The sequence below is a fragment of the Tachypleus tridentatus genome, chromosome 13, assembly GCF_004210375.1.
Source record: "Tachypleus tridentatus isolate NWPU-2018 chromosome 13, ASM421037v1, whole genome shotgun sequence".
Lineage (NCBI taxonomy): Eukaryota > Metazoa > Arthropoda > Merostomata > Xiphosura > Limulidae > Tachypleus > Tachypleus tridentatus.
The window spans coordinates 71,265,321-71,286,117 of NC_134837.1; the positions used below are offsets into that span (position 1 = coordinate 71,265,321).

Below are 20,797 nucleotides of genomic sequence, written 5' to 3' on the forward strand. Positions count from 1 at the left end.
CTAAAATAAACATGTAATTTTGTGTTTGGGCCAGACGTAACTAAATGGTTAACATCTTGAACTGTGGATCAGTGGTTCGTGTCCCATTTGCTTAAAAATTACGCTCTGTACTTTTAACCATGGTCAAATCACACTGTGGATGGCGGTGGGTAATATTAAATAGTTGACTTTAGCGAGTCTGTTTTCTCGGTTCAAAATTATGGACAGCTAGTACAGATAATCCTTGTATAGCTTTGTACGAACTATTCAAAACAAACTATTTCAAATTTTTCGCATTGTTTCTCTATTGATTTGATTATGTGATATGGACGAGAGATGGCGATAACATCGGTATTTTCGAGACAACCGCAAACCAATCACGACGCACCTTTTCAGATGGCAACAGGATCACGACAGAGATGAGTATGTACGCATGTGTAACGTTTGGTATAGTCGTGGTGTTGTGTTAGCATGTGTTTGTGATGGTGGTTGGTTATTGGTTCAGTTTTTGAGTCTGTAAGTTCATACTAGTGTTTCTCGGAATCACTTTAATGCATATGAAGTTAACATTAAAATGAACAGTCGACACAACTTATAACTTGTTTTTTACCACAATTAACATGTTCAGAGAAATTTGTTGTGAAGAAATAAATGGTAAATCAGCGACCAGTCTTAAGAACTATTCAGACTGCAACTTACTTGACAGGTCTGATCATTCTCCCATCATCATCAACAGTGACAACCAGATGAAGACTTTCCTTGGATAAGATATAATTGTGGTCTTAGGAAAACATTTTTCAGTATTAACTATGTTTTTGTGTAAAAATTGGTGAAATATTACCAGGGAAACTATAAATTAATTTTATATTTTATCGGAGATACAGTTCTGCAAGTAGTACTAAGTACTATCTTACAAGTTAAAATGTGAGTTTGCCAACAGTTGTGCACTGTAGGATATAAATTTAAACGTTTTAAAGCTTACACGTAATTGTAATTACGTTATGCACATTTTATTTTCAACAGTTCTTGCCACTCTAGTTATTAAGATGTTAAAAAAATAAATGGTAATGATAATTAGTCATATAGCATGGGTTTAGCTTTAAGTTTAAAACAATCATTTGAATTTAAAAATGGTAGAATATTTATTAGTTTGTCTATTAAAAACTGTAAATTACATTTTTGCTGTGTGATAAGTAATAATTAAAAGTATGTAGGCCAAAGTTCAGGTTATTGTTTTTCAATATATTTATACATTTACCTTATTAAATTATTGGAGATATTTAGAACATATTTGTTTAAACACATTTATCTCTTATTTATTCATGATGGGAAATTCATAATCACTTTTAAGGCTTCTTTACTAAACGTTTCAGGCCTAATACTTAATAATACAATATGGGCTAAAAGCCATAGATACAAACGTATTAGGCCTATGCATTTTTAAAACCTTATATATTTCATATACTAATCTTAATGGAGCATACTACAAGATAGTTGACTATTAATTGATTATAGAGATAGTTCTATTTCATTGTCTCTATAATTAAATTTATCATTTATATTTTTTGCTTGTGAAATATGTATTATAAATAAAAGGACAGAGAAAGCATAAAACTAATCCAATGAAAATGGCTGGAGGAAATCCTGTTGGCAGAGCATGTCAGAGTATCGATACTTTAGCTCATATAAACACACATCAAAATCACTGGCATGTTGGAGGTTTTCAACTCAATGAAACCTTTTCTTGTGACGGTAACAGAATGTGCCTACGTCGGACACAACGGTGCATACCTGCAAATTCTGCTTCAGCGGGTTACACTGAACAGCATAACCTAGTGGAAACTCCTTCAGACTCTGTTCTACCAAGATCTCGCAGTATCAATTACCCTCCACCATACACATCTGTAGTCACAACAGCAGGAAGACGTCTTCCACCCCCTTCATACCCTCCACCACCGCCTCCTGATTTACATAGTATCCCCACTAGTAGGTGTGATCCCCCTCCTCTTCCTCATCGCTCAAGATCTCCTTCTCGAAGATTGGCATGCAACAGACGCAATAGCACATTTAGACATTTTCACAGAAGAGGGAGGAATAGATTAAATGGAAGAATGGGAACTTTTACAGCTCCTGCGGCTTCAGAAACTGAGGAACCCAAACACTGTTGTGGGGTGATGGTAACGCAAACTGTCAGTATTAGGTGGTTTATTGTGATGATTGCTTTTGTCGGACTTTGTTGTGCCATTGTCGGAACAGTTCTAGGAGCTCTAAAAGCTACAGGAAGAGAGCATCTGACTGTGTCTCTGCTTATGATTGGTAAGTTTCCTCTAATTATTTGTGATTTTATAATTTCACATGTTATTAATGTAATGATTTCTTGTAGTATATAACTGTTTTACTTTGATTTTATTCTAGTGTAATACCTTCTTCAATGAATTTGCTTTATGCCCTTTTGTTTCATGGTTTGGCTGGGCCAAGGAATAGTGACATATTTGCCACTAGTCCAACTTGAATAAATTGTATTCAGTAGCATATCATAAACATGTACTCTGGTTTGTATGTTACTTTGCTTCATGAAGAAACTTGTTGAGAAATACAATAATCTTGTTCTTGGTGCAGAACATTCAAGAGTTAATATATTGATACAGAGAAAATAAATAAGCAAAAATATACGAAGTATTGTGAAAGTAGTTGTATATGCAAATTAATGCTATTCATTTATTAGTGTTACCATTAACTATATACTTATCAGTGAAGAAAATACAATAAGAACAATACGTCTTTAGTAGGACAAGTAAATTCTAATCAGTTTATTGTCTATATTGTATTAACATTTTAATTAAATTTCCTGTGTAAGGTCATCAAATGTAAAAAAAAAACACTTTAAATCAAATTTTGCTTTTATACCATAGTTATCAATATTACAGCTGTTTGGAAAATCAGATTTTCTTTAAGGCAAAGAAACCAATAAATTAATGTTATGTTTATAAAAAGTAATCTTTGCTCTCATTCTATACATTATTGTGTTAGGCTTGTCAAAAGGAACTCTTGTTACAGACAAATCAATATTTCTTTCCACATTCCATAACACTCCTTTGCAATTTCTAAGTATTTCATTTCTCTAGCATCTTACAAAACACTAGTTGCAGTTATTTTTTATTGAATCCCTGTATGGAAATAGCAGTGTATACTTAATTTTCAAGGCAGGGTGATAACTTACAAATATTGTACACATATCCACCTTTTAGACAGAACAAATTAATGCATGTATACATATAGTGTAGGATTTGGTTAATTAATTATAAATATAAAATTACAAACAAGATGAAATTTATGTTGTTTACTGCAGAGTTGAATGATCACACCAAGTAATAACTACTTTTTAATATTACATTAGTATCATTGAAAGGAAAATAATTATGTTTTGGCAATATTATTTGCATAATAGCACATAGTGTGTGATTCTCATGCTGTAGTACGATACTGAAAAAACAAACTTTGCTGGAAAGCACACTGTCAGCCACACTAAGCTAGTGTGATCAGTGCTGTTACTAAGATATTGTACAACATTATTGGTACTGCTGGAAAGATAGTGTACAATGTTATTGGTACTGCTGGAAAGATAGTGTACAATATTACTAGTACTACTGGTAATGTAGTGTACAATATTATTGGTATTGCTGGTAAGGTGGTGTACAGTATTATTGGTACTGCTGGTCAGGTAGTGTACAATATTATTGGAATTGCTGGTAAGGTAGTGTACAATATTATTGGTATTGCTGGTAAGGTAGTGTACAATATTATTGGTATTGCTGGTAAGGTGGTGTACAGTATTATTGGTACTGCTGGTCAGGTAGTGTACAATATTATTGGAATTGCTGGTAAGGTAGTGTACAATATTATTGGTATTGCTGGTAAGGTAGTGTACAATATTATTGGTATTGCTGGTAAGGTAGTGTACAATATTATTGGTACTGCTGATAAGATAGTGTACAATATTATTGGTATTGCTGGTAAGGTAGTGTACAATATTATTGGTACTGCTGATAAGATAGTGTACAATATTATTGGTACTGCTAGTAAGATAGTGTACAATATTATTGGTATTGCTGGTAAGGTAGTGTACAATATTATTGGTACTGCTGATAAGATAGTGTACAATATTATTGGTACTGCTAGTAAGATAGTGTACAATATTACTAGTACTACTGGTAATGTAGTGTACAATATTATTGGTATTGCTGGTAAGATAGTATACAATATTATTGGTACTGCTGATAATGTGTAACACTAAATAAGTAGTACTATTGATATGCTAGTACACAGTACTGTTAGAAATCTAGCGCATGCATTGGCAGTAATTTTGGTAAAATATTATACAAATTGAAAATGAGTTAAGACCAGCTAACTAAGTAATACACAAAATGATAATTAGTACACAGTGTGATCTAGTGTACAGTAAGAGCACTATGCTGGGAAGCTAATATAGGGTTTCCCAAACTTTTAGCTTGAATCCTATTAAGATTTCAGATATTCTATCTGAAGACTACCACCTAATGACTTGTTTTATATAACTGTTGAATAACCACAACTCTGAAGTACCTTACTTTCCTTGTAGGTTGTTCTTTGAAAACATTTGCAAACAGGAACAACATTGTATAGTTGTATTTACCGTAATAAGTAATATTATTTCTGTAAATGTTGCTTTGTCCAGTGTCACAGGAGTTTTAAAATGTGTATTTCTACATGTGCTCAGACCACTAAGTTTGTTTCATTAAGTCCAGTTATAAAACCTCTGAACTAGTAACTCATATTACCAGTACTTGATGTAAGATTCCATTTTAATTTGTATTATGGAGGTAATATATATGTGTCTTAGAAAATAGCAAAAATATCTGAGTCAGTAACAAGGCACACAAGGACTTAAAGTACTGTTTACTGAGACTAGCTAAATTTCAGTCTTATTTGTAATGTTTATTAATACTACCTAAGCTTCAGTCTTATTTGTAATGTCATTCATTTGGATTAGTTAAATTTGAGTATCATCTGGACTAGCTAAATATTCTTATCTGTAATATTTACTAGGACCTAAATATTATTCTTATCTATAATGTTGTTTATTAGGACTAGCTAAATATTCTTATCTATAATGTTTATCAGGACTATTTAAATATTCTTATCTATAATGTTGTTTATTAGGACTAGCTAAATATTCTTATCTATAATGTTTATCAGGACTATTTAAATATTCTTATCTATAATGTTTTTTTATTAGGACTAGCTAAGTATTCTTATCTATAATGTTTTTTATTAGGACTAGCTAAATATTCTTATCTATAATGTTTTTCATTAGGACCAGCTAAATATTCTTATCTATAATGTTTTTTATTAGGACTAGCTAAGTATTATTCTTATCTATAATGTTTTTCATTAGGACTAGCTAAGTATTATTCTTATCTATAATGTTTTTTATTAGGACTAGTTAAATATCATTCTTACCTCTAATGCTGTTTATTAGGGCTATGTAAATATTCTTCCTATGATGTTAGGACTGGGTAAATTTCAGCCTTATTGATCATTATTTATTATTATTATTGTCTGTTAGTATACTTCTATATATATAGTCTAGAATAACATTTCAGCATAATCATTTGGGATACTTTGCTTATACCTGCTTTAACAGCAGATTGAGTAACAAGGAGGTTTACTGTTGAAAGATATTGTAGGTAAGCTGTTTGAACAAAATAAAAGGTAAAAAAAATGCAGTTCTGAATTTGTTTTTAAAATAAACTTGAACATTTTACATTATTGTACACAGGGCCTGACATGAATTGATGGTTAGGACATTCAGGTTTTAGGTTGGGATCCTGTTACCAAATGTCCTTGACCTTTCAATCTTTGGGGCATTATAATCTGTGGTCCATCCTTCTTTTAATTGGTGAAGAGTCATCTAAGAGTTGATACTGGTTGGTGTTGACTAACTGTATTCCTTTTAGTTGTGTAGCTTTGTTTGAAATAAAAAGAAAAAAAACTGTTACAAAAAATATATCTGAGAATGACTGGTATGGGTATTAACACTTTTACTAACCTAGCAGAGAACGACGTTTTCACCTTCTTTGGCCATTAACCTGAAGATGATCTAAGAAGGTCAAAACATTATTCTCTGCTTTTCTAGTAAAAGTGTTAATACCCATACCAGCCCTCCTGACATAATTTTTTTTTCAAGTGGGTTTCTCATCATCATGTATTACACAAAACCATATTATTTCATAGTTATTTACAGGTATGTAAACTCTTTAGAACAAATTAATTCTGATAGGCAAAGCTTTTACGTAAGTTTCCAAATTTTAAAACTTTCTCTGTCATATATTGGTACACGTGCCTTTTTAAAGGCTATTGTTTGTGGGGCACTCATTCATACCTGTAATCAGTAATGAAAATTTAAATCATATGACCCAGTTTTTTCCAATTAAGATTTTTCTAATATACGAAAGTAAGTTGGATGCATTTTTTTCACTTTTCATTGTTATTGATTGTTCACAATTTCAGAATTCAAACAGTAACTTTCATATACACCTGTTGTGTGTGTGTGTTATAGATAGATAGAGATGGTGAATAAAAAAGACAAAAACAGCTGAGGGTTTGACCCCTATTTAACCCCTATATCCTTATAGCTAGTTACAGCCCTGATCATCCTCCACTTTTACCCTCCTACGATCTTCAACATACGTACCCTGTTACGCTGGGCCCATCTCATGTTTTTTGACAGATGCTAGGCAACTAGCGACGTCTGTTTACTAGGTTTGTAAATCCTTATTTATGTGTTTAAATTAGTATTCAAATAATATTAATATTATGAATATGTGAAAACCAGTTTCGTCTCATCTTGTCTTTCGTGCTTGATCAAGTTTGATTTTTTAACCATTGCTGGCTACATATGCATGTCTTTTCACTATGCCTGGATTTTATATGACATATAGCATGTAATGTAGATGAATTTTTTTGTCTTACTAATAAAATGTTATTTTGCTGATTAGAAACAAAATACGTCATTTGTGTTTTATATTCGTATGGCGTTTGAAGGATAGAAGTTATTAACGTTTTTCTATACATTCAAGACGTCTGGTGGGACAGCGATAAATTTACGAGTCTAAAACGCGAAATTCCAGGGTCGATTCTCGCAGTTAACAAAGAGATAGCCCAGTATGGCTTTGCTGTAAAACAGACTATAAATTCAAAAGCAAAAGGTATTGGGTGTTTCATTCACAAAAAATTATCCCTTTGAAGTAACTGTTTTGAACAGAGCAGCCTTCATCACGACACAAATTACACAGACATGCTGGTACAATTGAAGTAATAAAAATACTAAAAAATTCACAATGTGGTGTCATTTACAAAATTACGTTGAAACTTGACTGTAGCTGTTTCTTTTTTATAGACGGAAATGAGTAAGGTAAATGGCAAATTATTAATACGTTTTATAAAAAAATTGTACAAAAATATTTTTTGTCATATAATAGCTAATAATAATATTAGTTCTGTGTACGTTTAAAAGTAATGTCTTATTTTTAACTTGATAAGTTTATTAGGTGTAATGCACTGTACTTTAAAAGTTTTTAGGCCAAACCGCTACGTGCAAATACTCAGCGCAGGACGAATTTCTGCTTTCACTGCACCTTGCGCTGCATTCTTTGTATTTTAGTGTGTTTTTTAAGAATTGCGATTCTGGCCCGGCATGGCCAAGCGCGTAAGGCGCGCGACTCGTAATCCGAGGGTCGAGGGCCCGCGTCGCGCTAAACATGCTCTCCCTCCCAGCCCTGGGGGCGTTATAATGTTAGGGTCAATCCCACTTTTCGTTGGTAAAAGAGTAGCCCAAGAGTTGGCGGTGGGTGGTGATGACTAGCTGCCTTCCCTCCAACACTGCTAACAGTCTTACGCTGCTAAATTAGGGACGGCTAGCACAGATAGCCCTCGAGTAGCTTTGTGCGAAATTCCAAAAAAAAAAAAAAAAATTGCAATTCTTTCAAGTTTTATCAACGTTCCTTAAAAGTAATTTTTTGCACGCACGAACACTGTTCATGGCGTGCGTTATTTGTATTGTTTGAACGTCACATTTCTTTCAATTACAAACTGAAAAAAATGACATTTCTTCGATATTCTATCTTGAGAATAACCCTAATCCTTGTTTACACGATACGCATCATTAATACAAATTTACAAGTTTCCTTTTAACTTGCATAAGTATTTCAAAGTAATGCCAAGTACTGAAAAAAAAAAGAAGGCGCTTGAAATTAGCAATGGGCAGTATAGTCATATATATATATATATATATATATATATATATACACACACCTTTCCCACCCCTAAAAACATCAACTGAATCACAGATGTGTTTGGAACGATTTAGGAATTTGTTGAAAAGTGTACAGCTAATTTATTATAGTTTATCTAAAACAGCGAGAAATTTTTTGCTTTCTTAGAGAAATGTATCTTAACGTCTAAGATTCCCATAGTAAGAAGCGGGATTTAAGGGTAACATGAAACTTCTTACAAATTCAATAACACCCTTTCGTACTTTCTAGCGTAGTTTCTTTCTTTCGTCCTTTGTTCACAATTGTGCAGATAAAATTAATGACAATCTTAAATAAGTTTTATATATCAGAACATTGCATAAAATTGTGAAAATCGTCAAGTTAAACCGAAATTCGTATCTGTTTTAATATAAAGAATTTCTTAATTAAATCATCTAGTAATCTCCCATTTTATAAAGCCTTTACAATATACATACTCGATCAATTAGCTGGACTAACCGATTGATTTAACGAGATCGATTTCGTAACCTAATTTCTCAAGGAGAGCGCTTATTACACGTGCCAACCATCAAACGGGTTTGTACCCCCGTTTGTTTCCAGTACTTGAGCAAAGTCAGTGTTGATTTAAAAAAAAAGTAAATATCGCTCCTCTTTTCTGTCATTATTATAAAAAAGTTTTGTAAAGAACCGATGGTTCGTCCGTAAAAAGACGAGTCACACCGTAATTTTACACGAGAAAAGGGTCACCGCGGGCTCTATTCTCAGTTGTTTGTTGGATGATGTTCGTAATTTCAAGGGTTACCGCAATTTGTATAGTATTCAGACATATGTAATAAGGTTTCTAGAAATTCTGAGTTAGCTAAAATTTATTTTTTTCACGATGTTAATATGAACAGATAAAACAAGTCGGTAGAACTGTATAAATTCGTTTCTACAAAGACATTAAGAAAGGTAAATTATGAGTAAAATCTGCTTTACAGTATCTTGTGGTGATATCTTGAAAATAAGTTTTCTGGGCTTGCAGGAAAGTATTTTATACGTTTGGGAACGTACCTTGTGATTGTCGTGAATGTCTAAAAATTCTCGGAAACAGTAAAGGAACAATAAGTAGTGTCGTTTTCCTGAAAAATCGCGGTGTTCCAATTACCATGTTCAAGTTGGAAATCGAAACATTCTAAGAAACGAATAATGCTAATAAATCTACGAGATATTCCCAAATCATTTTTGCATAATTTCGTTTCATGGAAGTCGAGTAAACGTGATGGGGCATAGCAACCTGTACACCCTATACGTAACACTCGTCTTTAAAGTATCCAAATCGATAACACATTGCTTTCACCTTTCTCTCTGTATTTGTTGTAACCTACGGTATCTATTTAACGAGGGTCAAGCCCATATTCTAACAAGGTAATGGATTTGTTAGGTAAAACAGGAGTCTCGTTTTGTGAGGAAGGGTGAACATAAAAGTGAAGCGTGTATCGCAGTGTAATATGATAGATACTAAGTGTGACCTCGCTTTGGAAGTTGCACACGTATTTACTAACGCTATTTATTGTCGGCGATAAAATTCGCATTAGGCCTCTAACCGTTGTTGTGTTTACATTTTTGTTATCATAAGACTATAACCTAAAAAGTCTGCTACTATTAACTTGAACTTTCATTACCAAAGATTGAGTGTATTCGCTATTCAACATCATACACCATTTTATCTTGTCATCACTGTGACACGGCTGATACAAATATTAGTTATTATAGGAAGCGTTATGGAAATTATCTAGCATATTGTCGTGTTTTATTAAGCATCTTAGTTCTCGGAATCGTTGACCGTTACATTGGCAAGCGTCAAATTCAGAAAAATTATAAGAGGCACAGAAATAATTAGTAAATTATTGCTTAATCCAATAAGTTAGGCCTTCAAATATATCTTTTATTCTCGAGTGTTAAACTTTCCCTACGTTTTTGCATTGCATTGCGGTAACTTTGTAAACTTCTCAATAAAATATATACATTTTATTATTTGTGAATAGTTGGCATACCTAACATTAATAAATACAACCATAAATATCCTAATCTGAACTTAAATCAACCAGGATCAAAAGATCATTTATAGAATATCAATAAAGCCTACCAATCACCTAGTAAATTTCATTTTATATTTTCAAAATCTCTCTTCTGATGCTCATAGAATAGTGAAAATCATATTACTCTCAGTACAAAAATAAATGCCTTCTAATATGCTCCAAATTTCTTTTAAAGTTCCGCACATTCAAATTTGTAACTTCACTATGCTGCAGCTTTATGGTATACAAAAGTATTTGAGAGGTAAAATCAGGTGTTATACCTCAGTTAAAAAGATAGCAGATAGCCTTATTTAATAACAATAGAGGTCAACTTGCTGGAGCTAATTGGAGAAAGATAACCTTGCTGTTGTTTCATAATAAGGGAGATGTGCTTGAACTAATTGTAAATCTGGTAGTCTGAGGTCATTACATTTGTAATGAGAGAGGTCAAGTGAATACACTTGGGAAGCTGGTTGCTGAGTCTTCATTATTTGTAGTGAGAAAAGTCGTTGCTAGAGATAGTATAAAATCTGATACCGAGATCCATTTTCTTGCTGAGAGAAGTCAGTCCTGAATAAGTTTTTGAAATTAGTGAGTCTTCTTTTTGTGACGAGAGAGGTCAGTATTGGATACAGCTTGAAAACTGGTGATTTGAGGTCCATTTCCATCATAAGAGAGGTCAGTGCTGGAAATGATTTAAAACTGGTAATTTGAGGTCTGTTTTCTCGCTGAGTAAAAGATCAAGCATGAAAGTTGAGGTCGTTTTCTTGCTGAGAGAGAGGGGCCATTATTATATTACAGTATACTAAAATGTTACACATTATATTGGAATTTAAGTCAACAGAAGGGTTATAATATTGTTAAATTCTGAGTTATTTCAGTTGCAGGGTTAATTAATGATAAGATATTATAGATACTGTACCATGTTCATATCCTTTTACAAGTACTGCTGCCAATTTGTTAGGGTTTTTTTACAGTTACGTCTTTAATTAAAATGGTTCTCTCGGTTTGATAATGTGTGAAAACTATTAAAACTACTGTTTCCTCTTCAATGGAGTTTTTTCATAACTGTGTTATCACTGTTGTCCGTTTGATAAGATCTCTCATAGCCATATTTTTATGAATATCACCTCCCCTTGGATTTGTCATTTTTCATCTTTTACATGCAGTTTAGAAAAGTTATGAATTTATTCATAATTAATTCTGGAGGATTTAATATTGAATGTTTGTATTTTCTTACTAAGTACATTTATAGTGGACATTATTTCGTAAGTATAAATTTATGCTAACATGCAATGAAAGAATACAAAGTAATGGGAAACCTTGATGGGTTTATAATTCAAATTTTCTTGCTTGTAACTAGAATTTACTCATGCAATGGGGGTTTAAAATAAGAAAATATGAACTTGTAATGTAGTGAGGTAAGTTAGATATCTTAACAACTCTTAGGTAAGTTACATATCTTAACTCTTTTTATGGCTAGAGTTTTATCAGTAAAAATATACATAGTATGTTTTACAGTTTGTGTATTTCATGCCATCAGTAAGAAAATGGGAATATTTGACTTGAATTTTCTGTGGTCTGCCTGATGTCTTGAGCTGACCAAATTTTCTGCTGTAAAGTGGGATTTTTATGAACCTTGAACTTTGTAAAATCTTCAACATTGAGGTGAATTTTATTTGCTTATCAGATCTCATGGACTTCTAGTTCACATGAAATTCTAGACAATCTCTTCTCTGGACAAGTACACAAGAAAAGAGTTGATTGAAGTTTTTTTTTATAATCTTTTTTTGTTTATTTTAAATTTTTTATTATACTCTAGTAATGCATTAATAACTTCATTTTTTTGTTTAATGGCTTTATTTTTGGATAAAAATCATTTATAATTTTACCTGTGATTAAAAATTTGCAGCAAATGTCTTGTATGGTTAGTGAAGGAGCCAAGATGTAGTACATATCCTCTGCTGCAAGCATTTATTCCCAGTTTTAAAATATTTAGTTTTTTATATTTTGATATTCATTTGTTTATACATGATATGAGTATTTGTTTTTAACCACTAAATAATTTATTTTATAGTGGTTGAATCTTTCATGTGTGTCTCTTTATTTTGTCTGGCATAAACCAAGAAAACTATCTTAAGTACAAAAAAAAGAATTATATATGTTATTTATAGGAGCTCTCTTTGCACTTGTATTCCTTTTTTAAGTCAACAATAAAAACCTATAATAAGTGCTGAAAAAGTAGTTCTTGTCCTAACAGGATTATTCTAGAAAGTAAATTTTCACTGCTCCTTCTTGCTGGTAGATATTTTGTAAGCAAACACAGTTTAAAAGTAACTTACTGGGGTATTAATTTAGTCAAAATATTATAATTTTTCAAGAAAATATTAAATTAAAAACTTGGATATTTTAGTTTTTACCAGAGATTGGTATAGACTTATCCATACTGCGAACCATGGTGTTTATACAAGTATTCATTTATCTCCTGTTTGGAAAGCTGTGCACACAGAAACAGCTTCAAGTTCACTTTTTAAATGATAGAAGAACAGACATAAATAATGTTGATGTTAAGTTTTGTTTCTCAACATTAAATTTTTAGGAATTAATCACTCTAGCGTTCACATTTGAAGATGTGACGTGATTTAAAGAATCCAAATCAAATGTAGGTTTACCATATGCTGTTGTTGAGCAACTCTCAGCATGACTGGAATGTTCAACAATTACTTTTTGAGGAGGGTGGTGTAAGTAACTCAGTTTTGGCTCTGAGTAAAATACAATTAACCTTTTTAAGGTCCATGAAATAGTTTAAATTGAAAGATTAATTTAAACTTTTTTCATCATTGGAAAGGTACTTTTTGCTTGTAAGTTATTTTGAAGTCAAGTTATTTAGATAATTTTTTTTATTGGTAGGTGTTGGCATTGTCTTGATAACTGTCAGTGGAGCAGCATGGAAACTAACATCACACGACGCTCCATCTTGTCGTATGATGTTTGGAATACAGTCTGAAAACCCTGAACCCAACCGGAGGTTTGTCCCTAGGATACGTCCAAACGGTCGTCCACAGCACCCATATGGCGGTGAGTTTATGAAATTTTTAATGATACTTCTACATTCACATGTAATATACCTCCAGAGCAAAAGATTCAGAAAAACTACTTATCTGTAAACATGACTGAGAGCTGTTATCTTGCACCAGTTGTGTCAGTCTGTGATGCAGTCAGCATTTAACTGTAGCCTTCCACTGAAAGGATAGTGCCACGCTTCATTTCCCCTTGTACACTTTGTGTCTTACCAAAAGCTTATTTTTTATTAAGCAAAAGTAACACATAAGAAATGGAAATTCTATCCACCTTTCTCACAGAACTTAATCAGAATCCCACATTGATAAAATGATAAAGGGACCAGTTTAGATAAAGTTACAAAGATGAGATTTACTTCTCAGAACATTGCAACAGAAAAGTAAAAAGTCATTGTAAATGTCACCCACAAGAGGTGGGATCTTCCTTTTTTTTATCTGTATCCTCAAGAGTGGTTTATCCATTTTTTTGACCACCAGTTACAGAGTTATTTTATCAATGATTTTTCATCTTTCTTTTGACTATTCTTCACTTCTTGTAGTCCTCTTTTAAGGTTTTCACATCAGTTGTTTTGTAGTTGTTATTCCCAGTAACCAGGAACATTAAGAGCCATTACTGGTCTTGGGGCAAACATTCTTGCTGGGCCCCCTTTTTACTTTTTTTAATATTTTTAAGAACTCATTAAAAAGAAAATCCTAAAGTAGAAGAGCAACAAGCTCATAAACAAGGCAAAAATCACAGAAGCAACCATTTTTAGCCCACTTTACAGTATAACCAGGTTTCATTTGCCCAGGTCCCTTTGTTCCACCTCTCCTGCATCTTTGCACCTGGTGGTAACCTATTTCATAGTCATCAATGCAGGACCTTATACAGTGATAGAAAATTTCTGTTCAGTCTATATCTTTATTGGGTGTTCTCTGTGTAAATTCTTTTCTCCCATTTTCTTCTAGTGTCATAAGAGGAGAACTCTTTCTCATGCAGTGAAGGTTGCTGTGAAGAATTCTCCTTTGGATTGTTGTAATCCCAATGGTATGGTATGTAGTAGACATTCATCCCAATCTGAAGTAAGGCATGGGTGCCTACTTGGAATAGTACAGGCCACCCCCTCCACCAAGAATAATCAGAGTAGTCCCAGTTGTTATGCATTCTTCTTAGGAGCAGGTTTTAGAAGATTAATCCCTGCACCTGCTTATTCTGTTCAGCTTCCATGTATTTGTCACCTACTGTTCACCTAGATACTGTCTTAGCCATACATACATGTGCTGTCAACTACTGATTTATACATACCAGTGTGATACTTCAGTACCCCACAAGAGGTTTTTGTCAGTACCCTTTTTTCTACTCCCTTTTTTGAGTAAAAGTTATTCCCTACTTGAGATATTCCTGTTACTATATTTTCAAGAAGGAACTCATATCTCTTAATTTTCATTATCTACTGTGATCCCTGCATTGTCTTATCAAAGTAGGGCTGTAGTCCTAAATTCTGCAAAAACGTAAGTAAGGGAAAGTAAAATATGTGTCTTGTCTTGTCCTCAAATTTTCAGATTTTATGCTATGAGAGACCGTAAGCATCACTTAATTTATTCTGAAGTATGTACTCCATTCAAAGAATTGTATATGCATTATAATTTGATGGCATATTCTATATTTATTTTCAAAGGAGAACATAGTTTCAATTTTTACCATAGGAAGAGGTTTTCCATTTCATTTCCCAACACTCAAGTTACTTGTATACTGTTGCTATATAGACTGTTTCTATTTTCAATGCTAAGCTATCATTTCTTACATATCTTCCTCAGCCATGATGTATCCAGAATTTCAGTATCGGCCTCCTCCTCCTTCTTACCAAGCATCTATGCAGGAGTATCGATTGCGATTGTTGCTACTTGACCGACCATCAGGAGTGAACTCTTCAGCTCTGTCTCCCATTTCTCCCCAACCCCCTACATATCGATCATATCCAGTTAGCACATTACAAAGGTGAGGGTCTGTTTTGAAACCAGGCAATGATTTCTGCTAAGATCTGAAAACGAAAAACTTGCTGAATTCTGTATGTTCTTTCTGATTTTGTTGTAAGAATACCAAATATAGAATTCGTTAATTAGTATGAATGATAATAACAATAAAAATAAAGGACTAACTAGTAATTAGATTTGTACATTGTAGCTACTATCCCTGACAGTGATAAAACAATTACAAAAATAGCTGTTGTATAAAAATTTTAATCTGTTTTTAATAGTGAGTAATAGAGAAGTGTGAGTTTTTGTATAGTTGCGCTGTTATACTCCTCAAGTAAGTTGTTTATAACTCATTATACTTACTCTGTAATTAACATGTATATTTGGCCATTGTAAAATGTTATTGTACATTCTGGACTACACCTGTGTTATATAGAACTAGTTTTTATTCTGGAAAACAGTTTCCTTTTTTGTTTTCCGTGATCTATGTTTGTATGTGGTGACTAATAACATAGAAATAAGTTGGAGAAACTATGAGATATTTTGTGACTTTCCTCTTAGTTATGCTGTAAAAACTACATTGTACTTACTTTTGTAATGCTTAGTAATGGTATTGTTTCCTTGTCATTGTGTTTCATGTGGGATTCATGATGTATATTTAGACACTAATGTTCATCATACAAGTAAATGACATGTGAAATAAAGCTCCTGTTGTCTTGAATCATTTGTCAGTTTATTGGAAGATGCAGCCAGTTACATTATATATGACTGAATTGTTTTCATTCTTTTATGTGACTTAAGAAACTTCTAAAGTTCAAAATATGCATGAAAATATGGATAAGAACTTGTGTTACCCATCAGTGATCCAGTTGAGTATTACATATTCTAACAACTTGTGAGTGAAAGTGTATAATATGTCAACCACACTATTTGCTTTATCTAGTGACAAGACCTTTCACATAATGCCAGGGTCATTAGGTCATTTGGAATACAACAAACAGTATTTGTTGAGATGCTGTTTATATTATTGTAGTCTATATTTTTAATGCCTGTCTGAGAGTACATAATGTTAAGACGGTAGGTCTAGAAGGTACTGTATTTAATGTCACAAAAAAATCTAGTAAATGTGGGGAATATTGAGAGACAAGAATATATTCTAAATATGAAGATCAGTGGAGCATTGGATCAGTGCATTTTGCTTTCAGTTGGTATTGCAAGTAATGAATAGAGAATGAGTAGAGAGTTGGTAGAGTGTCAGTTGTAGTTAAGTGTTTTACTTTGAGCTATGACTAAAGTGTTTATTTATAGTATAGTATATTGTATCAGTTTTTATTATTGTGTGTATTCAGTTTCTCAATTCATTGCCTTGAAATTGTACAAATATTTATTTATGTCAGTATCATTATCGAGATAAGTTTACAAATTACGTTCCAACAAAATTAAGTCTACAACAGTGTATAAGTAGAGAAATATTAAGAAATAAATGAACTACTATGTTATTTTGACTGGATGACAAGTAACATAACTCATCAGTGAAAAAACAATATTACAAGAATATTATCAAACTGCACGAACAACAATGAACGTGAGCTAGATTGATGATAATGGTGGAGCTTCTAGTCACCACAGCCAGGCTGCCAGCTGTAATTCATACCTTACACTTTGATTTCTGTCTTGCAAATCTGCCTTTTCTCCATATAAGTCATCCATGTCTTTTTAACATCAGTTGAGACTAAATTTGGATGTGATTTAATGCTTAGCTCATTAATAAACTTAGTTTTGTTTCATGGATAACATTACTCCATTGGATATCTTCATATGTCTGCATAAATATAAAGGCATTTTAGTATGCTTATGGTTTCACATGTGTATTTGTCTTGGTTTAATAACTACAATCTGATGATATCAGATGTGTGTTTTTTCCTAGAATTCCTCACCATTTCCTGGAACAAGAGTACAGTCAGCCTCCTAGCTATAGGTCTCGAGCTAGTTCTGCCCAGATTTATTCCGACATGCTTGAACCAAGGCATCTCGCTACTCATCGAGAGAATGGTAATGGTGGAGCTCCTAGTCATCACAGCCAGGCTGACAGCTGTAATCGATCATTTACACTTAGCTTTCTGTCTCATGAATCTCTCTTTCCTGATACGAGCCGCCCCCGTCCTCTTCATCCTCCTCAGGCTAATCAGCCGGTAACATTTACTAGTCCCAGTGAGGAGAGTCGAAACTCTGTGATTGGTGAGCTCACTGATGATAGTCCAGTGGCTCCTGCTCTGCCCCCTAGAATGTCGAGGTCTCTTCGCGTGCGAAATGAACAAAGTTTGCGAGGTGCTTGGAAGAACAGTGGTGCCAATTCTGCAGGGACCAATGTGCAGAACAGTTCAAGTATTGTAAACCATGGTGCTGTGATAGTGTCTCTAAACGAGCCAAACACTAACCATACTATGGTGCCATCTGGCGACAACTTTGGAGGATTATGTGAGATCCCAGAACGTTCACTTGTTTGAGCAAAATACTATCAGCAGCCAGTATCTGTTGCTTTTCAGATTTGGTGCAAGAAACTTTCCATACTAAAAATAGTTTGGAATTATGTAATTATACTAGTATTGATTTTAGTTACCAAAGTAACAGTTAATTTCTTCTACTTGTGTGTTCAATAAAGCATATCACATTTTTGTTGTCATTAGTAATATTTATCTTCCCTTTTTATATAACTGCAACATTTATTAGATGTAAGAGTTGCTTTAATATTACTTTATCCACAGTGGCTCACTGTTCCACTGTAGCCTGTGGAAGGAAACAGTCAGGGCAGCAAAGTTGTATCCACACAAGAAAGAGCCAAAACTAAATTGTGTAAACATTACTATTAACATTTTTAGTGAAGTTGCCAAACAAAAAGAAAGAATAGCCAATCACTGTTTCACATGTGGTACATACAAAGATCTCTGAAATGGTTTGATTAGCAGCTGTTTCAGGTTAGTAGTGACATGAATTTCATTGAATAGTATTTTTAATAAAAGTGTCAAAATGTATTAGTATAATCTTTCAAAAATTAATAATCAGAATATTTTCAATAGACTATGCATTACCTGATTTCAGTTTTCAATTCATTAGCTTAAACTTCAACGAATAAGAAGGTTTGTTTGCAGAAATGTTGGCAGTGTGATTTGTTCTTTATTGAACAGTTGAGAGACAGTATTTGATCCAGAAAGAAACTTAAATTTACCATCATAAAGTTTTATACAGCAAAACAGTTTAAATCATCAACTAGTGAGAAATCATATAATTCTTTCCACAGATGAGGGTGTAGATTAGAGTGACATAAATAGTTATTTACATAAGGTTGGAAGAGAGTTTATTTAATACTATCTGCAAATTTTCTGAAATATTCCATGATAACATATTAAACAGTAACCTGCATAATATATATATAAATACACACACATGCATAAATATACACACACTTCCTTAGGTGAAAATTATCTGATTTATTGTTATTTTGCAGGAAAGAAAGCTTACATTGCTATTTTTTAACATAAGTTAAAATAATAATTAACTTGCATATGATTTTGAAATCAGTGATGACAGTATATATATATAGATATATATAACCATGCTTAATAGATATTTTTTTCTCTCTTATTACTTGTAAATATTGAACATAATACAAATTTTTCAAGTCTTTTTACTATCATTTTCACTTACATAGTATCGAAAAAGGCAGTGGTACCTGAGTTGATGAGGTTCAATGACTTTCTAAGCTATGAATTTTTTGCAAACATAAATAATTGTGAACTGTACTTTTTTGATGAAAAGTAATTATAAATCACATGTTTGTAAAGTACAGTGTGTATCAGCCAACTCATCCTTTGCTATTTAATAAAATATTGCTTTGTTTGTTCAATGTGAAGATTCGCTTGTACAGACAACAAGACTCATTACCACAAACACTACAATAGTGTAAACATGTATTTTTAAGTTATTGCTTAGAATGAAATGTGTATATACACAATTTGTGTACATAGTGTGAGTCTGAATTATGCAGGTGTGAATTATAATTTTATGAACTACAACAAAAATATAATTCATAATGTGCATCAAAGTAAAATTACACCAGTGTATCAGTTGTATAATAAATTAGAAATCTTGGATATGTGTTTTATTAGGTTACTGGGAAATGAGGAAGTCAGATTGAAGACATAAATTGAATAACTCTTTCTTAACCAGTTGATTAAATTACTTTGGTTGGTAATTCATTTAATTCAGTGTATCTTTCTTCTTTCATAAGTACAAAAGTTTTTATGAAGCATGAATAACAACACATTAATATATAAATTAAAATGGTCAGTTGCTATGTGTATTTATTTCACTTTGTTGTATTATTTTCCAAATGACTGTCTGTGTATATATTGTTATTAGTTTCTTAAGGTACAGCCTGTACAATTAATTTTTTTTTGAAAGATTGGTTCAAAACTGTCTGCAGATTACATTCTGTAGAAATTGACATATTTAATATTTAAAAATATTTATCTTTGAATATCTATTAATATCTAACCTGTTCATCCAACACTGGGAATTTTTTAGTTTTGTTTCTCTGTTTGTGAAAAAAACTGTGGCTCTGGTGAACTTTAAAAGTTGAAAGAACTGATGCTGAGATGGTCTGCATAGTGATACACTGTAGTATTTATACAACTGTATTTTTACATTGTTACATTTAATTTGTTTTCTTTTTTGTGAAGTTATTATACCTCATGTAGCACATCGGTGCAGGAATAAATACTCATTTTTTTCTGATGTTTTTTTTTGTTTTTGTATTTGTGATATAAAAAAACAGGCATTACTGATACATGGGTAGGAGCAAAGTATTTTCTTGTGCTGAAAGCTTTTAACTTTACTAAATGATCCCCAGTTCTCACCATTAGAGCTGGGTGTTTCAACCAGTTACTTATGGGCAGCATTTTCAGACAAACTAATCAATTAATCAAAATTACATCTGTTGCTGGAAATTAGTATTTCCAAGTATTACTATTTTTTATTATTCCAATAATTGATTAATTAAAATTAGAATTGATTGTTATAAAAGTAACCAACTAAGTAGTTGAAAATCAGTGTTTCCTGTGATTATGATTTGTAATTATTACAACTATTCAAGTAATCAGGATATTATCATCAAATTGCCTTGCTCTGTCTAAGACTATTTGTCTTAATCACAAATATTTAGCTACTGACTAGAGAGAAGACAACATCTGCCAAAAACTTGTTTATTTCTGTTGTTGTTGAACTGCTGAACCTAGGGAAGACAACTGTCTGGCAGCACTTGCTACAAATTCTTTTTATTGTTTTTTTTCAGTATCATGGTTTGAGCAACACTGTAGCAGTTATAAGTTAAAAGTAATCCATTAATGAAGCC

General features: G+C 32.5%; 1 protein-coding gene across 2 annotated transcripts; it reads left to right on the top strand.

The window, feature by feature from the left end:
- The first annotated feature begins 394 nt into the window (after nt 1-394).
- On the top strand, nt 395-20,182 carry LOC143237127 (uncharacterized). 2 transcript variants are annotated; one of them, XM_076476030.1, is made up of 4 exons: nt 395-2,295; nt 13,262-13,429; nt 15,229-15,409; nt 17,315-20,182. In XM_076476030.1, exons 1-4 carry the CDS (start codon nt 1,602-1,604, stop codon nt 17,892-17,894), a joined length of 1,623 nt encoding a protein of 540 aa, XP_076332145.1. In that variant the 5' UTR covers nt 395-1,601; the 3' UTR covers nt 17,895-20,182. The 2 variants fall into 2 exon arrangements, with proteins under 2 accessions (XP_076332145.1, XP_076332144.1); XM_076476029.1 differs by having other exon boundaries at nt 1,453-2,295; nt 17,297-20,182.
- Nucleotides 20,183-20,797: the final 615 nt, after the last annotated feature.